Source organism: Furipterus horrens, unplaced genomic scaffold, assembly GCF_987537825.1.
Source record: "Furipterus horrens unplaced genomic scaffold, mFurHor1.1.pri manual_scaffold_4, whole genome shotgun sequence".
Classification (NCBI taxonomy): domain Eukaryota; kingdom Metazoa; phylum Chordata; class Mammalia; order Chiroptera; family Furipteridae; genus Furipterus; species Furipterus horrens.
The window spans coordinates 122,430,241-122,447,566 of NW_028327174.1; the positions used below are offsets into that span (position 1 = coordinate 122,430,241).

The 17,326-nt window shown below is 41.3% G+C and overlaps 1 protein-coding gene across 14 annotated transcripts in view; it reads left to right on the forward strand.

Moving 5' to 3' along the window:
• AOPEP (aminopeptidase O (putative)) overlaps nt 1-17,326 on the forward strand; it is a 360,558-nt gene that overhangs the window by 271,889 nt on the left and 71,343 nt on the right. For 13 of the 14 annotated variants that reach the window (XR_016510539.1, XR_016510536.1, XR_016510537.1 and 10 more), the window contains 2 exons: nt 11,908-11,970; nt 12,340-12,414. Coding sequence is in view for 10 of the 14 variants with exons in the window: in XM_090274018.1 (XP_090130144.1) it covers nt 11,908-11,970; nt 12,340-12,414 (138 nt within the window). In the remaining 4 variants the exon portion in view is untranslated. Of the gene's footprint in view, nt 1-11,907; nt 11,971-12,339; nt 12,454-17,326 lie in introns of all 14 variants that reach the window. The other variant, XM_090274021.1, reaches the window with a different exon arrangement.

Sequence of the window (17,326 nt, forward strand, 5' to 3'; positions counted from 1 at the left end):
ACTCCATCTTAGGGAGCAACCAAAGGAACCTAGACATGTGTGCTTGTTTTCCACACTTGTGAAATGTCAACATATATGTTTGTGATTTTAATTAATTTCTAAGTAATATTTTTTATAAGGCATTTCCAGAGTAGTTTTCCTATAGTATCAATGTACTGTGTCTTTGCTAAATAAGGAAGCCCATTTGGTTACAGCATGGAGCTCAAGACTCAGACTTAAGTTCAACCTGGGTTGTGTCCTGCATGGCATTGTAGCTTTTGCACACAGCAAAGGTTTTTTGTTGTTCGTTTGTTTTGTTTTTGTTTTTTGCACATTGGTACACAACGTCCTCTAATCCTAGCCATTAATCTTCCAAATGCAAAATGTTTCCAGGGAATGGGTGGCAGCCATTGACATGATTAAAACATTGTCTACTGGGGATAAGTGAGCAATATCACCACTTGTATACAGCCTTCCAGGTCAGAACTAAATTCAGGTTCCCTAAAGGCAAGGATCTATTGTTCAGGATCCAGAGCCATATTAACCATAAGCTGCAAAAAACTCTAAATCAAATAAATATTCATTTATTCTTGCTTCCTTGGTAGTGTTAGGATCTTATACTTCTTTTTAGTTCTTTTGTGTGTATGTGCTTAACTAATATTGCCCAGAAGTTTATTCCTAAGTGTAAGCTATAAGAAACGCTATCCTGGGTAAGCCTGACAGCCCAGTGCACCCAGCGCTGCATCTGCTGTCTGCCCAAAGGGACTTCCTGCAATAAAATATAAGAGGTAGCTGTCCTCTGTGGCATTGACCTTGAAATTCTGATGTTTTCCAAGCATCTGGAATTTCTTCATAATAACGTGTTAGAGATGGGTCATTATTAAAATGACCTAAACCAATGGTTCTTAACGCTGGCTACACATTGGAACCATTGGGGGGATTCAGAGTGGGGTGGGGGAAGGCTTAAAAAAAAAGACTGATACCTGAGTCCCACTCTCAGAGATGAGAATCTAAGTGGTCTGGGGTCCCACCTGCCCACTGGGATTTGTAACCCCCTAGTGATTTTAATAAGCAGTCAGGAGTGGGAGCCACTGATGTAAAGTCACTCGTACATAATTTTATATTTCACCTGTAAAACTCTTTACGGTTATAGTGTCCATGAATGTTAAACTCCTATAAAGAATTGCAGTCATACAGGTTTTGAGGTAGATAGCACTGATACGTTTTCTAAAACAGCTGTTTCAATAGACTTTTGTGGTATGAGCTTAATATTTTATGGGCTATGCTTTGATCTGAGGTTGATCTGATCTACATAATAAGCAAATAGTTTAAAGCAAGATAGTTGTGCTAGATGGTCCTTAAGCTCCTGTGCTGGAGTAGAAAGAGGGCCACACAATATGAAGTCATAAAGGTACTAAAATTCCGAGTCTCAGTTACTTCATCCTGAAGATGGGACTGTGTGAGACACAAATAGAACAGTCTATATGTGGAAGTGCTTTGTATTCAGTCCTGTACAAAACTGGGCAGTCTGTTTCTTTCTACCGGTTTTATGGTTCCGTAGTCTCAGATATACAAGGTCCAGCCACTGTTAACATAATGAGAACAGTTTGCACAACATTGATGTAAGCTGACAGCCAAGGAGAGTGGACTGGAATGCGCATGTGTAAACAATGACGACTTCACTGCACTAGTCAGTACAGGTGGTAGATGCCATTGAGTAACCATGTGTACTGTGTGGCTGTTGTATTCAAAAGGACCGAGTAGAGCAACGAATCTGCATCAAATTTTGCTTTAAACGTGAACATTCCTCTGTGGAAACTATTTGGATGATTCAGAAGTCTGCAGCTATAGGAACTGGTGATTGGCAGCTTCATCACGACAACGTGCCAACTCATGCATCATGTCTCATGCAGTTTTTTGGCAAAACATCAAATCACCCAGGTGGCTCAGCCCCCCTATTGCCCAGATTTGGTTCCCTGTGACTATTGGCTTTTCCCAAAACTGACATCCCCTTTGAAAGGGAAGAGATTTCAGACTGTCGAAGAAATTGAGGAAAATACGACAGGGCAGCTGATGGTGATGGGAGAATAGTGTGAGGTCCCAAGGTGCCTACTTTGAAGGGGACTGAGGCATCATTGTCCTAAGTACAATGTTTCTTGTATCTAGTATCTTCTTCAATAAATGTCTCTATTTTTCTTATTACATGGTTGGATACCTTTTGAACAGAACTTGTATGTAGCACTTTAGTACTTTTTTTGTCTTTAGGTCACTTTCCTCCAGCTCCTAGTAATGTTGTTTGCCTCTTAGTTCCAGTAGTCTAGAATTTGATACATTACCACTTCCTCCTCTTGTAAGCACATCACATGTCATTTGACCTTCACAACTCTATAAGAAAGGCTTAGAGAGGTCACACAGCTAATATCTGGCAGAGCCTGGATTCAAACCCAGAAAAGCTGTTGGCATGCTCCTGTTCCACCCCACCCTACTGCCTGGTCATACGACTGGCTCCTCAGTACAGGGACAGTGTCTTATTTATCCTTGTGTCCACCAAGTCTAATGCTCTGTTTTGCAGAAGGCACTCAATGTGTTTGTTAAGTGAATAGCCCATCCATATGTCCAATTTACATGCTTCTTCCTGCAGTCTAAGTCCATTTCCTCTGGTTTGGATATCAGAAGAGATAAAATACTTGGTTGGTTAACATTTTATATTAGTCTTGCATGATGCTTGTATTTTTAACAGTTTTATTTTTTAATAGTTTTTTCCTTGAATTTTATAAGTAGGGTATAATCAGATGTCCTTACCTTCTATACTTCACCTCTAAGTATTAATGGAGAGATATATTAGAACTAGAAAAATTTTCCAGACTTCCTACCCATGCAAAAAGAAAAAAATAATTAAAGAAAGAAAAAAATAAACCCAGAATATTTTATTTATTTATACTCCACCCTGTCCAAAACATTGTTAAGACAGCCCTTCGTGGGGGCTGAGTACACTCTCCTCTTATAGTTGAGACTTGGTTGCCATTGGCAGGTCAATGGAAGGGATTTACCCAGGCCAGTCAGCCTCAAGGACTGACTATGATCAAGGATCACCACCTTCCTGCTCTGTGTTCCAAAGCAAAATATAGCATGATGAAAAACAAAACAAGAAAAATAAAGCAACATGAAAATAGTGCTAGGAAAACAAGTTTGGACCAGGAGTTAAAATAGCATACAATATGCCTAGCCCCCACCCCCACCCCACCGAAATTCCTATGCCTGGTGGCAAGCCTTGTTGGTCACACAACACCCAAACAGGGCAAGGAGATCAACTGCAATGCTCACGAGGTAAAACAAACCAGTTACCCAAGTCTAACTATTTCTTTTTTGTTTAAATATGTTTTATTGATTATGCTGTTACAGTTGTCCCAATTTCCCTTCCCTCTGCTCCCCTCCACCTGGTGGCCCCCCTCCCTCCAGTTGTCCCCCCCTTTTAGTCCATGTCCATTGGTTGTGCATATAGTTCTTCTCAACCTCTTCCTGTCTATTCCATTCCCTCCTGCTATGCTTCTTAATTCCTGTACCATCTCCCTCCCTCTCCCTCTTCCCCCTCCCTGCTGACCTCCCCCCAGTATGTTCCCCATACCTATAATTCTTTTCCCACTCTCGTTGCCTACTTAGTTTGCCTTTGTTTCGATTCCCTAGCTTCTGTTGTTGTTTCTTGTGATGCAGTTTTCATTTTAATGTTCATAGTTTTGATCCTCCTTCTTCTAAACCAGTCCCTTTAACATCTCATATAACAGTGGTTTGGATCTAATGAACTCCTTCAGTTTTACTTTGTCCTGGAAGCACTTTCTCTGCCCTTCTATTCTGAATGACAGTTTCGCTGGATAGAGTATTTGTGGTTTTGTAGGTGTTTGATTTTCATTACTTTGAATATTTCTTGCCAGTCCCTTCTTGCCTGCAGGGTCTCCCCTGAGAAGTCAGCTGATAGTCTAATTGGGACCCCTTTGTACATGATTCTTTTCTTCCCTCTTGCTGCTTTTAAGGTTCTCTCTTTAGCCTTAATTTTTGACATTTTGATTATAATGTGTCTTGGAGTGGTTCTCCCTGGGTCCAGTTTTTCTAGAACTCTCTGTGCTTCCTGGACCTATAAGTCTGTTTCCTTCCCCAAGTTCAGGAAGTTCTGCTTCATTATTTTTTCACATAATTTTTCAATTTCTAGTTCTTCTTCTTCGCCCTCTGGCAATCCTATAATCCGTATGTTCGATCTCTTATAGCTGTCCCAGAGGTTTCTGATCCTCCCCTCACTTTATTTTCTTTTTGTTTCCTCTTTCTGCACTGGTTGACTGTTTTTTCCTTCTCTATGTTCCGGTTTGTTGATTTGATCTCTGGATTTTATTTCCTCGCCTCTTGTCTCATATGTGTTTTCGTTCTTTTCAGTATGAGCGGTTTTCTTTCCTTCCCTGTTAAGTCCAATTATTTCTGATGTTGATACTAAGGAGAAGTTTTTCCTGAGGGTCCTCAAAGCAAACTATTGCTTAATGTAATAAACAAATCTCTAAAACCATCCTTATGGTAAACATTGTGATGGATCTTTATGGGGCTGTTTTATATAATGCACCTCAGTAAAGGTTAATGGTTGCTTCTTACCAGAATGTAATGCATTAAAAGGAATTTCACTGAGTACCAGTAAGACGCCAGCCAGCGCCAGCTGTGTGGTAGTCTGTCCTAATTTGAGGGGATCTCTGCTAGGAGTTTCGGCATCAGAACATCTGTGAACCTCCTGACAATTGATGTGTGTGGGGAATGGGGAAGAGACTGCATACAATGTGGGTGTGTTTTTCTCTAGGGAGCCAATAGCTGACAGCTAATGCTTCATCAGATTCAGGGACAGGTCGGGGGAGTGGATGTCTAGAAATGGAAGAACCATGTTCCCTTGGGCAAGCTCTGTAAAAGGTTCCCAGCAACAGTGAATGCAGGGTTGTGGTTACTGAGAGGAAGAGGTTCTGTCAGCCAGGTCACTGGAAAGCAAACGTGGAATGGATTTCCTTTTTAGAAAACTCTGCTTTATAAGGACTTTCACTAAGAGGTCCATTGACAGGGCCAAAATCCTCTCCAGAAAGAAATGTGTTCATTCTAACAGAGGCAACATGGGCAATAAAACAAACTATATGTAATTTTTCTAAAAGCAATAAAAAGATATAAAGGAATGTTACATTTACAAATGATAGAGCAAAATTTAAAGACATACACATTTGATAACTTTGCCCCTAATCCTTACTTGTTATTATTTGCAACTTGAACTAACCTTGATTTTAATTTCAGACCTGTGTAGATTCTTTATGTTTTTAAAAAATTATATTTTATTGATTATGCTATTACAGTTGTCCTGATTTTTCCCACTTTGCTAGGCAATCCCCCCACCATTGTTGATGTCCATGGATCATGAGTATAAGGTCTTTGACTGCTCCGTTTCCTGTACTGTACTTTACATCCCCATGGCTATTCTGTAACTACCTATTTGTACCTCTTAATCCCTTCACCTCTTCACCCATTCTCCCCTCCATCAAAATGCTCTCTGTAACCATGATTCTGTCTCTGTTCTTCTTGTTTGCTTAGTTTGTTTTTTAGATTCAATTGTTGATAGAGATGTATTTATTGCCATTTTATTGTTCATAGTTTTGATCTTCTATTTTTTCTTAAATAAATCCCTTTAACATTTCATATACTAATGGTTTGGTGATGATGAAATCCTTTAGTTTCTTTCTTGTCTGGGAAGCTCTTTATCTGCCCTTCCATCCTAAATGCTGGCTTTGCTGGTTAGAGCATTCTTGGCTGTAGGATCCTGCTTTTCGTGACTGAATATTTCTTGCCAATCTCTTCTAGCCTGCAAAGTTTCTATTGAGAAATCAGCTGACAGTCTTATGGGTACTCCCCTGTAGGTAACTAAGTGCTTTTCTCTTGCTGCTTTTAAGATTCTCTCTTTATCTTTAACCTTTGGCATTTTAATTATGATGTGTCTTAGTGTGGGCCTCTAAGTTCATCTTGTTTGGGACTCTCTGCACTTCCTGGACTTGCATGTCTATTTTCTTCATCAAATTAGGGGAGTTTTCTTTCATTATTTTTTCAAATAGAGTTCCAATTTCTTGCTCTTTCTCTTCTCCTTCTGGCACCCCTATGATGCGAATATTGGACCTCTTGAAGTTGTCCCATAGGCTGCTTACACAGTTCTTATTTTTTTGGATTCTTTTTTCTTCTTGTTGTTCTGATTGGTTGTTTTTTGCTTCCCTATGTTCCATATCATTGATTTGATTCTTGGCTTCATTCACTCTACTGTTGTTTCCCTGTAAATTATTATTTCAATTAGTGTATCCTTAGTTTCTGACTGGATCTTTTTTATGCTACTGAGGTCCTCACTAAGTTCCTAAGCATCCTTATACCCAATGTTTTGAACTCTGCATTTGATAGATTGCTTAGCTCCATTTTGTTTAGCTCTTTTTCTGGAGTTCTGATCTGTTCTTTTATTTGGGCCATGTTCCTTGTCTCCTCATCTTGGCAACCTCCCTATGTTTCTTTCTGTGTACTAGGTAGATCTGCTTTGACTTCGTGTGGCCTAATGTAGTAGGTGTCCTATAGGGTCCAGCGGCACAGCCTCCCCTATCACCCAAGCTGGCTACATGAGGTCCGTGCTTCATGTGGGCTGAATACACCCTCCTCTTGTAGCTGAGCCTTGGTTGCTGTTGACAGGTCAATGGGAGGGATTTACCCAGGCCAGTCAGCTGCAAGGATTGGCTGTTACCAAGGAGCACCACCTTGTGCCCTACATGGAGGATCAGCTACGAAGAGGCTGGGTGGTGGGGCTCCAACGTGGTCTATACGTGCCAACTAGGTGTACAGGCTCTGGGGTTTCCCAGGTGGTGCAGGCCAAGGTCAGCCCCGACCTGTGTTTTGCTTGTGGCCACTCTACCTGAGCTATAAAGCAATCTGAGATGGGTGCTACTTGTGGTGGGCTTGAAGATACCCAGGATGAGCCAAGCTGTGAATCTAGGCTGGGTATTGTTAATGCTGGACCTGGGGTTCACTGAGGCCAGCTGTTGCTTGTTTGAGAGGACTGAGGAGGTCGTGAAGCATGAGCCAAGACCCAGCTTGGGTGGGACTGTAAGTTGGGTTGGGGCGGAGTCTCAGGGAATCGCCAGGTTGATGGAGTCTCAGATATGGCACCAGCTTGCTGGTTCTGTCTGTGGGGAGGGTTCAGAAAAGCGACATGGCCTCTGCTCATTTTGATGCCGGACACTTCAGTTTCTCCCTTATGCCACTAGTGCCTTTCAAGCAGCTACCCCGGTGCTGCAGCTCAGAGGGAGTGGGTCTGAGTAGGTGGGTCTGTGTGTGGGTCTTTAGGAGGAACTGCTTGGGGCTCCAGCAGTTTCTTCCACTATCCCAATCCCCACTGGTTCTTGTAGCCAGATGTTGTGGGGACTTATATGTCTGGCACTGGAACCCTTGGCTGGGGGGGCTGGGTATGGCACTGGGCCTCCTTGCTCCTCAGATGTCCCTCTAGAATTTTTATCTACCCCACGTGGATGTGGGTCCAGCTCATTCTGCATCTGCACCATTCCTACCAGTCTGGATGGATGTGGTTTCTTTAATTGTGTAGTTGTCAGGCCTCCATTCAACTCAATATCTGACAGTTCTGAGTGATGGTTGTTCTATATTTTAGTTGTAATTTTGATGTGGTTATGGGAGGAGGCAAGCCATATCTGTCTACACTGTCATTGACTGGAAGTCCAACGCTTACTTTTTAATTTGCCCTGAATATATGTTGGCTCTAGAGCCCCCTAATGCCAGCCAAAGCTTCAGGACCTCTTTACCTTGTTTGGTATTAAAATAATTTTTTTGACGTCTTATAGTGGACAGTTTTCCCTCTGCTATGTACAGGGGAGTGTCATTTGCCACCTGATGTGGTTTAGTCTACTTAAGGGGCCCTCTTAGTTGCCCTTCAGGTCTTCTGGTTGCCTAGGAAGGTGCTGCTGCTTCTTGTTTCTCTGATTGTACCTCATCACCAAGCAGAAGCACATGTCCACACAAACAATATGAAATTGGTATCATTATCATTTCCAGTGAAAGGAGTCATTTCTTCTCTCCTAAAACAAGTCAGAAGAAAGCAGAGAAAAGGTTTTTCCCTACAAAAGTAATACTCAGCCACTAGGTAAAGTAATGCTTTTGTTTTAAAGCAATAGCATTTTTTCTTAGCCTCTGAAATGTCTTTGGCTATTATAAATTACTTTGACAAGAAAGTTTCTTAAAACAACTTCCTTTCAAAACCTGCATCTCTACTGGGCAAAGCATTTTTAAAGATATAATTCAAACAGAAAACATCTGTTTTAAAATATAACTTTAAAGTGCGTTCAGCACATTTTCTGAGATAGTTATTCAAGTATCCATTCCTGGCTACAGAATTCCAATTTTTAAAAAGTCTTCTTTCTCCAGTTTCTCCACACCCTATCTTCATCAGGATCAGCCCATGAAGAAAGGGAGGTTTAGCTAGAGAAGAGGAGAAATGTATTGAGATTATACTGAACACAATCAACAAGAATTAATGTTTTTCCAGTGTCATGCAATAGGTTCATAATTCATTCTAGATTAAATTCAGCTCCCAGCACCATTTTGGAATATAATTTTAGTGGTTAATATATGAGCAAATTAGGAATCTTTATTTCTTGTTTCTTTATATTTAGAGAGAGAGAGAGAGAGAGAGAGAGAGAGAGATCATTTTAGAAGTACCCTGGCAATGTAATTGATGTTCTATGATCCCTCTTTTCAAAAAAATGGATAATTCTATACGGATTACAAATTAAGGTATTTTAGTGGAGAAATAAGCAGGAGTTAATTAGGAAGATCTTCATCTTAAGACTCCGCTCCTTGAAATTTTATATGCTGTTCATTCAGTCATTCCTTCCTTTATCCTTACAATCAGTTACTTAACATATTTTTGAGCATCTGTGTGCAAAGTAGTGTTTATAGTGACTGGACAAAAATCAAGAACAAAAGACAGAATCTCTTTCTTCCTGAATCTTAAAATTTAGTCAGGAAAATAGACATTCAATAAATTAATTTAAAAATAGCTATAATAGAACTATACAACACAAAGAATGAACCGTATGTAAACTCTGGACTTAAGTTAATAATAATATATCTAATATGGTTCATCAATTGTAACAAACGCCCCATGTGAATAATGAAGCAAAGTGTTATGTTGGCACATAGGAACTCTGTGCCTTCTGTGTAAATTTTTCTAACTACTCTAAAAAATAAAATCCCTTACTTAAAAAATAAACTATTGTAAACAGCTATAAAAGATACACACTTTATAGGGAATAAATAGCATACTATTAGAAAGAATAGTGGGGTGACATAATTTGGATTGGAGAATGAGGAAAGACCTTTATGGAGAAGTGTTGTTTAAGACCAGAACTAGAAAATAAGTTGGGGCCCACAAGGCAAAGAAGAGAGGGAAACACGTCCTAGGTAGAGCCACGTGATACCATTTGAACTACCTTGTAAATACTGTTCATGCTTCTCTGTGGAGAAATGTGCAGGTGGGGCATGGGGATGCAAAGGAGACAGGAAAGAAACAAATTAGGAAGCAATTAGAATGGGCTACAGCTTTCCCTACCCACTCAAAGTATTAGGAGAGCAAGGTAACAGAAAGATGTTTCCTTGGCTCAACGTCTGCCAGAAATCATTAGGTTCTCCATGGGCTGGGTGCTAGGAAGAAAGGAGACTATCAGTGGTAGCAAGATGGGGTTCCTAAGGTCTTTCCAGTGGCTTATTGGGATGTATAGAATGAGGAAAGATTGTGTGTGGGTGATTGGGAGTACAACCAGTAGCCTTCAGGTACTAACTACCCAGCTGTAACAGATTTTCATAGAAGTCTGTATAAGATTTAATTTGCAAAAGTTATCTTTATTTCTGCTACTGGATTGTTGGAATTTATTTCGGTTTTGTTTCTTCAAAGACTACATGTTTTAAAATTGTTGATAAATCAACAAAGAGAACACTTAAGAAAGGTCCATTTAGGCAGGGTACTGCTTTAGTATATCAATATTCAACTGTTCGTATCAGAGTTCTTAGGGATGGTAAATTACCAAGGAAAACAACTCTAGCGTGTACTTGTCAGCCTGTGATAGATTTCTATTGATTCTGGAACTGTTATTAGTAGCATAGAAGCTTAAATAGTTGAAAGTTTTATTTCCATGTGAAATTAAGTAGCTCTGCAATTACATAATCCACTTCACCATTTTTATGTTTTACCTGCCTGTGTATATGTGCACTTGAGACTTGCAAGGCATTAACTACTTTATGCATTTTTACAGTAGAAAATTTGGATATGATGGTTATACATTATAAGAACATTTCATAACACTGAAAAATCTTTAGCAAATTAGCATGCATTTCATAGCACTTAGCTAATGTGGGTACAAAATGGTTAATATGTCTATATAACTCTATAGTTTTTGCTTTTTGTATTCCTGGAAACACAAACACTAAGTCAATAATCCCCCATTTGAGCAGCCCTGTTGTTTATTTTAGGAAATGGAAGAGCATCATCAATGTAATTTTAAGTAGTTCAGTTGTGAATATGGGATGAAGCGGTAAAATAAAGTTTTCCACTGTGATGTCTCCATTAAGAAGCTCCTCTTTGTGTAAAATAGTCCATGGCAAAGTTGCTTCTAAAGTATTGAGTTTGATCTTGGCTTTGATCTAAAGCTTTTGATCTCAAAAAGAAGATGGAGTAGCAATAAAGAGAGGGCAAGACAGATTTTTCTTTAAAGAAATGCGATAAAGTTAAAGGGTTGGTCAAGATCGGCAAACACGCGTTCGACTGGACCCTTCTCCCCAGGCGCTCGCGCCCCAGTCTGGTTCAACCAATTTCTGATGCGGCTGTGAACAAAGGCTTTGGGGGTTGGAGGAAAAAACTTGGGGCACCACACATTTTTATAAACGAAATGCAAACTTTCCCCCTAATTATGAAGATAGATTGTCCACTTTTTTAATTCCCCCCCCTCCCCCAGTTGCTTAGCAAGTTCACACGCTGGGCGAGTGCGGTCCAGCTGTGCTTAAGGCGAATTGGCTCCCGCGATGCGCGGGGGAAAGCGTAGGGCTCTTGTTTTACATGTAATTTTGCTTCTACCACTGGGAGGTCACCTGCCACCGCTCCCCCCACCCCACCCCCGGACTCCGGAGGGGCCAGTGAAAAACGCCTTAATGGCGTATAATCCATTTCTGAAGAAAACTCCATTAGGAAAGTTCCTTTCCTTCCGTGAAGGCCATCTGGACCCTTAGGTTTCTGATCAGAGAAGCGAGTTCCGACCGACCACAGGGGTGTGAACGCTTCTTTCTCCTGCTCGCGGGCAGGCAGCAGTTCTGCTCCCAAGGTGGCCACAAACCCTTTCAGGGGTAGGGAGTACCCGCAAGGGTGAGGGCTGGAAAAGTAAGGTGTGCGCGCCCAGGGCAGACCGCGTGTGGGAGGGTGCGGGAGCGCGGGCGCGGGCCAGACCCGGGAGAGGACCAAAGATGTTTCCAGAGAACAATAAAATCGCGGGCACGCAGACGGGGGCGGAGGCGACCTGCGGGGAGCTCGGCGCAGCGCCTATACCTTTAAGGCAGGCCCCGCCCCGCCCAGTGCCCGCCTGCCGCCCGCGCCGCTGCTTCGGCCCGCGCTGCCCGCCGCCCGACTGCTCAGCGCCGTAGGTGTTGCGGGCCCCGAGCGCCCGTTTCTCTCCGCCGGGCGGGCCGGGCGGCGGGCTCCGGGCGCGGGTTCCGGCGCCCCCAGTCCCACTCACCTACAGCGGGCGAGGTCTAGGATCCGCGCCTCGATGTGGTGGGGCGCAGGGGAGGGAGGCTGGGGTTACCCCGGGGTAAACTTGACTGTCTCTTACCCCGCAGCCGCTGCGGACGGAGCACCAGGCCGGGGCGGAGTGCGGGCTTGTGCGGCAAGTGGACGCAGAGGTGAGTGCGGGTGACAGGGTCTCTGAGCTGTCCTCCCTGCAGGGCCGGTGGGTCCCGCGCCTCGCTTCCTCCGCTGCGACCCGGGTGGGCAAGCTGGTCCTGTTTCGGGGGCTCGGGCCCAGGGGTGGCAGCGCGGGTCCGAGACAGGAGGGAGCAGCTAGGCGAAGGTCACGGCCTCCGCGCGCCGCTAGGCTCCCTGCGGCCGGCACGCCGCCGAGGCACCCCAGCCGCTCCGACGGGCGCCTTCGGCTTTCCCCAGGTGAAGCCGGGAAGCTTGCGTAGCGAGGCCGTCGATCCTTTCTCACGCTTATGGGCGACCTCCAGGACCTATGGTCCTGTTTAAAATGCTCTGTGGTTTTTGAACTTTAGGTCGCGAAATGGAATCGACTGAACCGGAGACCCCAAAAACGGAAACGAAGGGGGACCAAAGAAGTGTTTGAAAAGGTAGGGGTCCCCGGAAGAGAGCACTAGCTGGAGTTCTTGGTAAATCTCCCTGTCTGCCCGTGAGGACTTGGTCACAACAATAGAACAGCTTTTTTTTTTTTTTTTTTTTTTTTTTGAGTTTAAATTAAATTTGCATTAGACTGTGAATTTGCATGGCTAGTTCTACAGAAATATTGGCTGGTAATTTTAATGATTGTCAACATCCCATGTTCTCAATAAAGTAAGATTTATTTCAGGACCCTGAAGTACAGCAGTAGGACCAAAGTGGATTCCATTATCATATTAGGCCGGTAGTAGTTTTTATGGCAGGGGTAAGGCACCCCTAGAAAAGGGGGAGGCTGCTGTGTAGATCACCCACAGTATTAGGTTTTTCTAGTTGTGGCACAATAACATACTCCCTCATTTAGGCTTTAGAGTATTTTCAGGAATGGAGAGAGAGGCTGAAAAAAGTGGATTACTTTTGTAAAGCAAATGAGAAATTTGTTTTTCTGAATTTAGAATTTCATTGTTACTTTGCAGAAGTTTGGACTACCTATTTTCTCCTGAAATTGTGTTAAGTTAATACTTGAGTTGTTATTGTGATAAATATTGTGAAATAAGGTAAGTAGCCTTGTTTTCTAAATGACTTTTATTGAAAATTCTACAAAGTGAATAATGTTACAGCAGATAACGATTTTTGTTGCTTTTTAAAATTATTTTAAGTGCTGTTTTTGATTCTTGATAGCACCAAGGGATTAAAATAGCGGTGTGTTGTTTTTCTGCTGCTAGAATGTATGATGAATCACTCCTGATTCTGAAGCCAAATTCTTGCTGATAACATTGCTGCCAACTTCTGTGATGTGTTGCCTTAGTATGGGCATTGCTGTGTCCGAGATGTGCACAAAGCACATCATAATGAAGGTGATATCAAAGTCTCAGAGTGCATTTAAGGATACAAGGACAGCTTCTAAGAGAATTGGAAAAGGAACTAGCCTAGGAGTATAGTCGTCTGTAGCTAGACATTCAGTTTGTGAAAAGTGATAACCTTTGCTTTTCTCTTTTTAAATAAAAAAGTCATATGTGTCACTTCATTTAAACAGTAATAGAAAAAGTTTTCATTTTGAACAGACTTGAGTTTTCTGACCATAGCTCAGCATGTTGCGGTAGGTTGTGTTTTAACTCTCATGGTCTAGGTGTTTTAAAAATGTTTGTGAGTTGAGAAATGAGATCATAAAATGTCCAAAGAAGGAAAAAGAATTATGGCTTGCATAGTATCTAAAAAAATATTAAGTAGCTCTTATTTTTTTAAGCCAAATAGATGACTCAAGCTCACAATGTATCATGCATAAAAGAAGGGGGAAGCATTATCTTTGTGGATTATTAGGTATCATCACCACCAAAATCTGACCTTGAAATAACCCTCTCTGTGACACCTACGGTCCGTCTGCTGCCTTCTGAGAATGAGAAGGGGGGTGTGGGGAAACTGAGGAATTTTCCTCCTAAGAAAATAGGAGCTCTTCCCTGAGCCTTGGCCTTGAGAGAGGATATTGTGTTAGAGGTTATGGGGAGAAGGCACATGTTTGCCTTTTCTTAGAAAACATGGGTAGTAGTTTTAAAGAGGTTATGAAAATGAAGTAGTTTGGGACCAACATGCTGAAATGCCTTTCAATAAATGAAGCTTAAAGCTGACTAGCTTTGAAGACGGATGGGAACTTCTGAAGCTGTGTCAGAAAATAATTATGGGTATCTCCAGTCTCTCCTCCTGACTGTACAGCAGCTGAGCCCCTTGCCCACTGTTTGCCTCTGCCATCCCCAGGAGAGGGTTCGGAGCTTGCCGAGGCAAAGCATGCAGTATTTTCAAAGGCAAGGTGAAAGGGAGTACAACCAGCAACCAAGAGCATTAGAATAAGTTCCGAAAGGCACAGAAGCTGCCCTGCTGAGGTGTGTCCCCAGATTGCCCCAGTGTCTATTCCAAAATTCGGTCGGAGTTCTGTGCGTAATGAATATTCAAACCAAGGTCATGTGTTAGTTAACCTTTTACCAGAATTTGAACCTGTTTAGGGATCTAGGTAGTTAACTTATTGTGGAGTCCAATTAATTTTTTTTAAGTGTCTGCCATGCCACAAGTGAAGTAGATTACTCGATTTCTCCTTTTTCATGTATCCACTGTATTTTTCTACCACAGGAAAACTAGGATCTTTTCTGTGGTATTCATTTTATATTACTGTAAGATAAGAGCGTGGGTCTGAGTCATTTCTGGTAGGTGTACATTTTAAATCTAGCTGTTTTCTTTATTTGCCTGCTTTGTTTCTTTGCCCTGATTCTCACCCACACTGCCCTCATCCTCTGTCTCCTGGTTTCTGTCTGCATCTTCAGGTCTCACACAGGATTCAGCCTAGCTGAGTGAACTGGGTTACCTATTCAAGTCTGCTAGGGTCATAGCATTTTCCCCTCTGATATTTACTGGCTTGTGCAAAGCAGTCTTCTGATCTGCTTGAGGAACGAAAACAGGAATGGCGCAAGGCCAGGCTGGAACTGGCACTGGGCGAGGAATTACACGTAAAGAATGTAATTTTACAGGAGACATTGGTATTCTCCTTTAAAGAAAGGTGCTAAGCACAGTCTGCTGTAACTTGAAATATTGTACTAGTTGAGTTTTTCAAGGAACTCCAAAGGGGAAGCAAAATAAACTTGCCCTGTGCTCAGCTGTGGGTTAAAATAACGAATAATGAAATGAAGTAAACTGGGTGAGTGAGAGGTACCACCCAGAGAAGTGGTTTAAAATGCTCTGTGGCCCGTCTCAGTCTGTTCTGTTGTGTCTTTCCCATCCTTCTTCCACCCCTGATAGCTCTCCTGTCTCTTCTATCTCACAGACTTTCATTTCTTACCTTTCTGAGATACATACTTCTCTTAATACATCTTCTATCATCTGTGACATCTGTTCCCATTTTATTTTTTCTTCATATTTTAGCACTTTTCCACTGGAATAACTGAATTCCTTTATACTGTTTTTTGTTTTCTTCATTTTAAATGACAAAACTCACCTGTTTTGCTTCTGGTCCTTTAGTGCTTTCCTCTTATATTCTGATATTCTTCCTTTTTCATTATTTTGAGTTCCTTTCATTTAGTTCGAACAATTTGTGCAACAGAAAGGCAAGAGGAACATGAACAACTACACAAAGAACAATTAGGACAAATGTATCAGTCTGTTCTGCAGGGCTGATTAAACAATGGGGATTACAACAGTGAGTTGTATGATTAACATTAAAAATAATGTTAAAAGGTATTACTAATTGGCTATTGGTTTTGGAAGAACAACCCATTTTTTTTTTTTTAAATCTTACAGTCAAAGAGAATACAAATTGCCCATCACATTCAAAGATTAAAAAATAATATAATGTTTTAAAATAAATATATGCATGTAAAATAAAGTTTTTCATAATTCTTTGATCAGTATTCTAAGGATTAGGGATAACCGTAGAATAATATTTTATGAAATTATGTATTTGAGAAAAATATGTGAATGCCATGTAATTCCTTTAGGGGAAGAAAATTCTACTTTTCAGATTCAAAAGAAGCTCCCTTTCTTCTTTATGCATATCTGATAATATATGGAGAATAAATTTTTAAATAGTCATTTCTGGTTATCAGTAAGAATATATGATGATGTCAGAATTATTCGTTGATACACTGTTAAAACATTGAAAATTCAACAATATTAAGGCTGGCCATTGTTATTAACAAGCGTTCCTTTATGTGTGTTGGTTTCAAAGTGCATGGTTTTGGCGAGGGTGAGATTGTCTGGCTTCTGTTACGATTAGTCATAAAGAACACTAGGTGCAAGTGTTTCCCAGAGAAAGCACCCTTTAAACTTACCTTAATTATTCTTTTCTGTCAGAATCTAAAAAATAGTGCTCTTGAGTATAAAATTGCTTAGAATTTGGTGAAATTTTCCTTGATATATCAAGTGAAACATAAACATCTAGAAAGCTGGTTTTGAAAAGTGGACTTTGTGGTGTTTGGTGGCCATTTCGGTTGGAGCCAAATGATAAATTCTGTTTTCTGAGTCTTTGAGGGAAAAAATACTGGAACTATTTTCTTTGTGATAATATCCTTCCTAAATTGTAGAGCATTGTCAGTCAACTTTTATTTCATTTGTTCTTTTCATACACTTGATTCAGAACCGCGGTCAATGATCATTTTAGTATGAATAATAATTTATAGCCAGTTTTAATAATTGTGTTTAAAAACCAATTTTGTTTATGCATTTTACCACATTTACTGCCTTTAAAATTTTTTATATATTCTAAGAGAATGTTTTTGTTATAATTCTAATGAAATATTCAACATGATAGAGGTAGGTACAAATTTTAAACTATTTTAACAAAGGGCTTTACTGTTGGTTGTTTTTTGTGCCAGAGGTGTGTTTTCTATTTAGTTTATGATTTCTGGAAAACAATATTTAACACCAATAAAAATAATCTGGCTTTTTCTTGAACCCATAATAGCACCCGGCGACTGCGTTAGGCTTGACTCCTGAGCCGACAAACTGCAAAGCTTGGCAGAATGGCATGAGATGAATTCAGGGAGTGCTGAACCAAGGGTCCCTTCACTGTATGGGAACTACCCCGAGGTTAGCAAAATGAGGGGTGTAAACAGCCACTCTTTCCGGCTCAGGCAACATTTGTGTTGAGTGGTTTCCCAGGCATGGGTGCCCTCATCTCTTTTGGAAAGTGCTCTTGCCTTTCATAACTAGCCTACATTTATATATCTATAATCTCTTACAATAGCTTCATTGATACTTGATCTCCATAGAAAAGCCTTACTGATTCTACCGAGTCACGGCCCTCCAGGCCTCAGCCGCCCTCCTCTGGAGTCCTCCCTGTCTGTGAGTGGCTTTGTGTCTTGTGTTGGACTGATTGTGCCTTTGGAT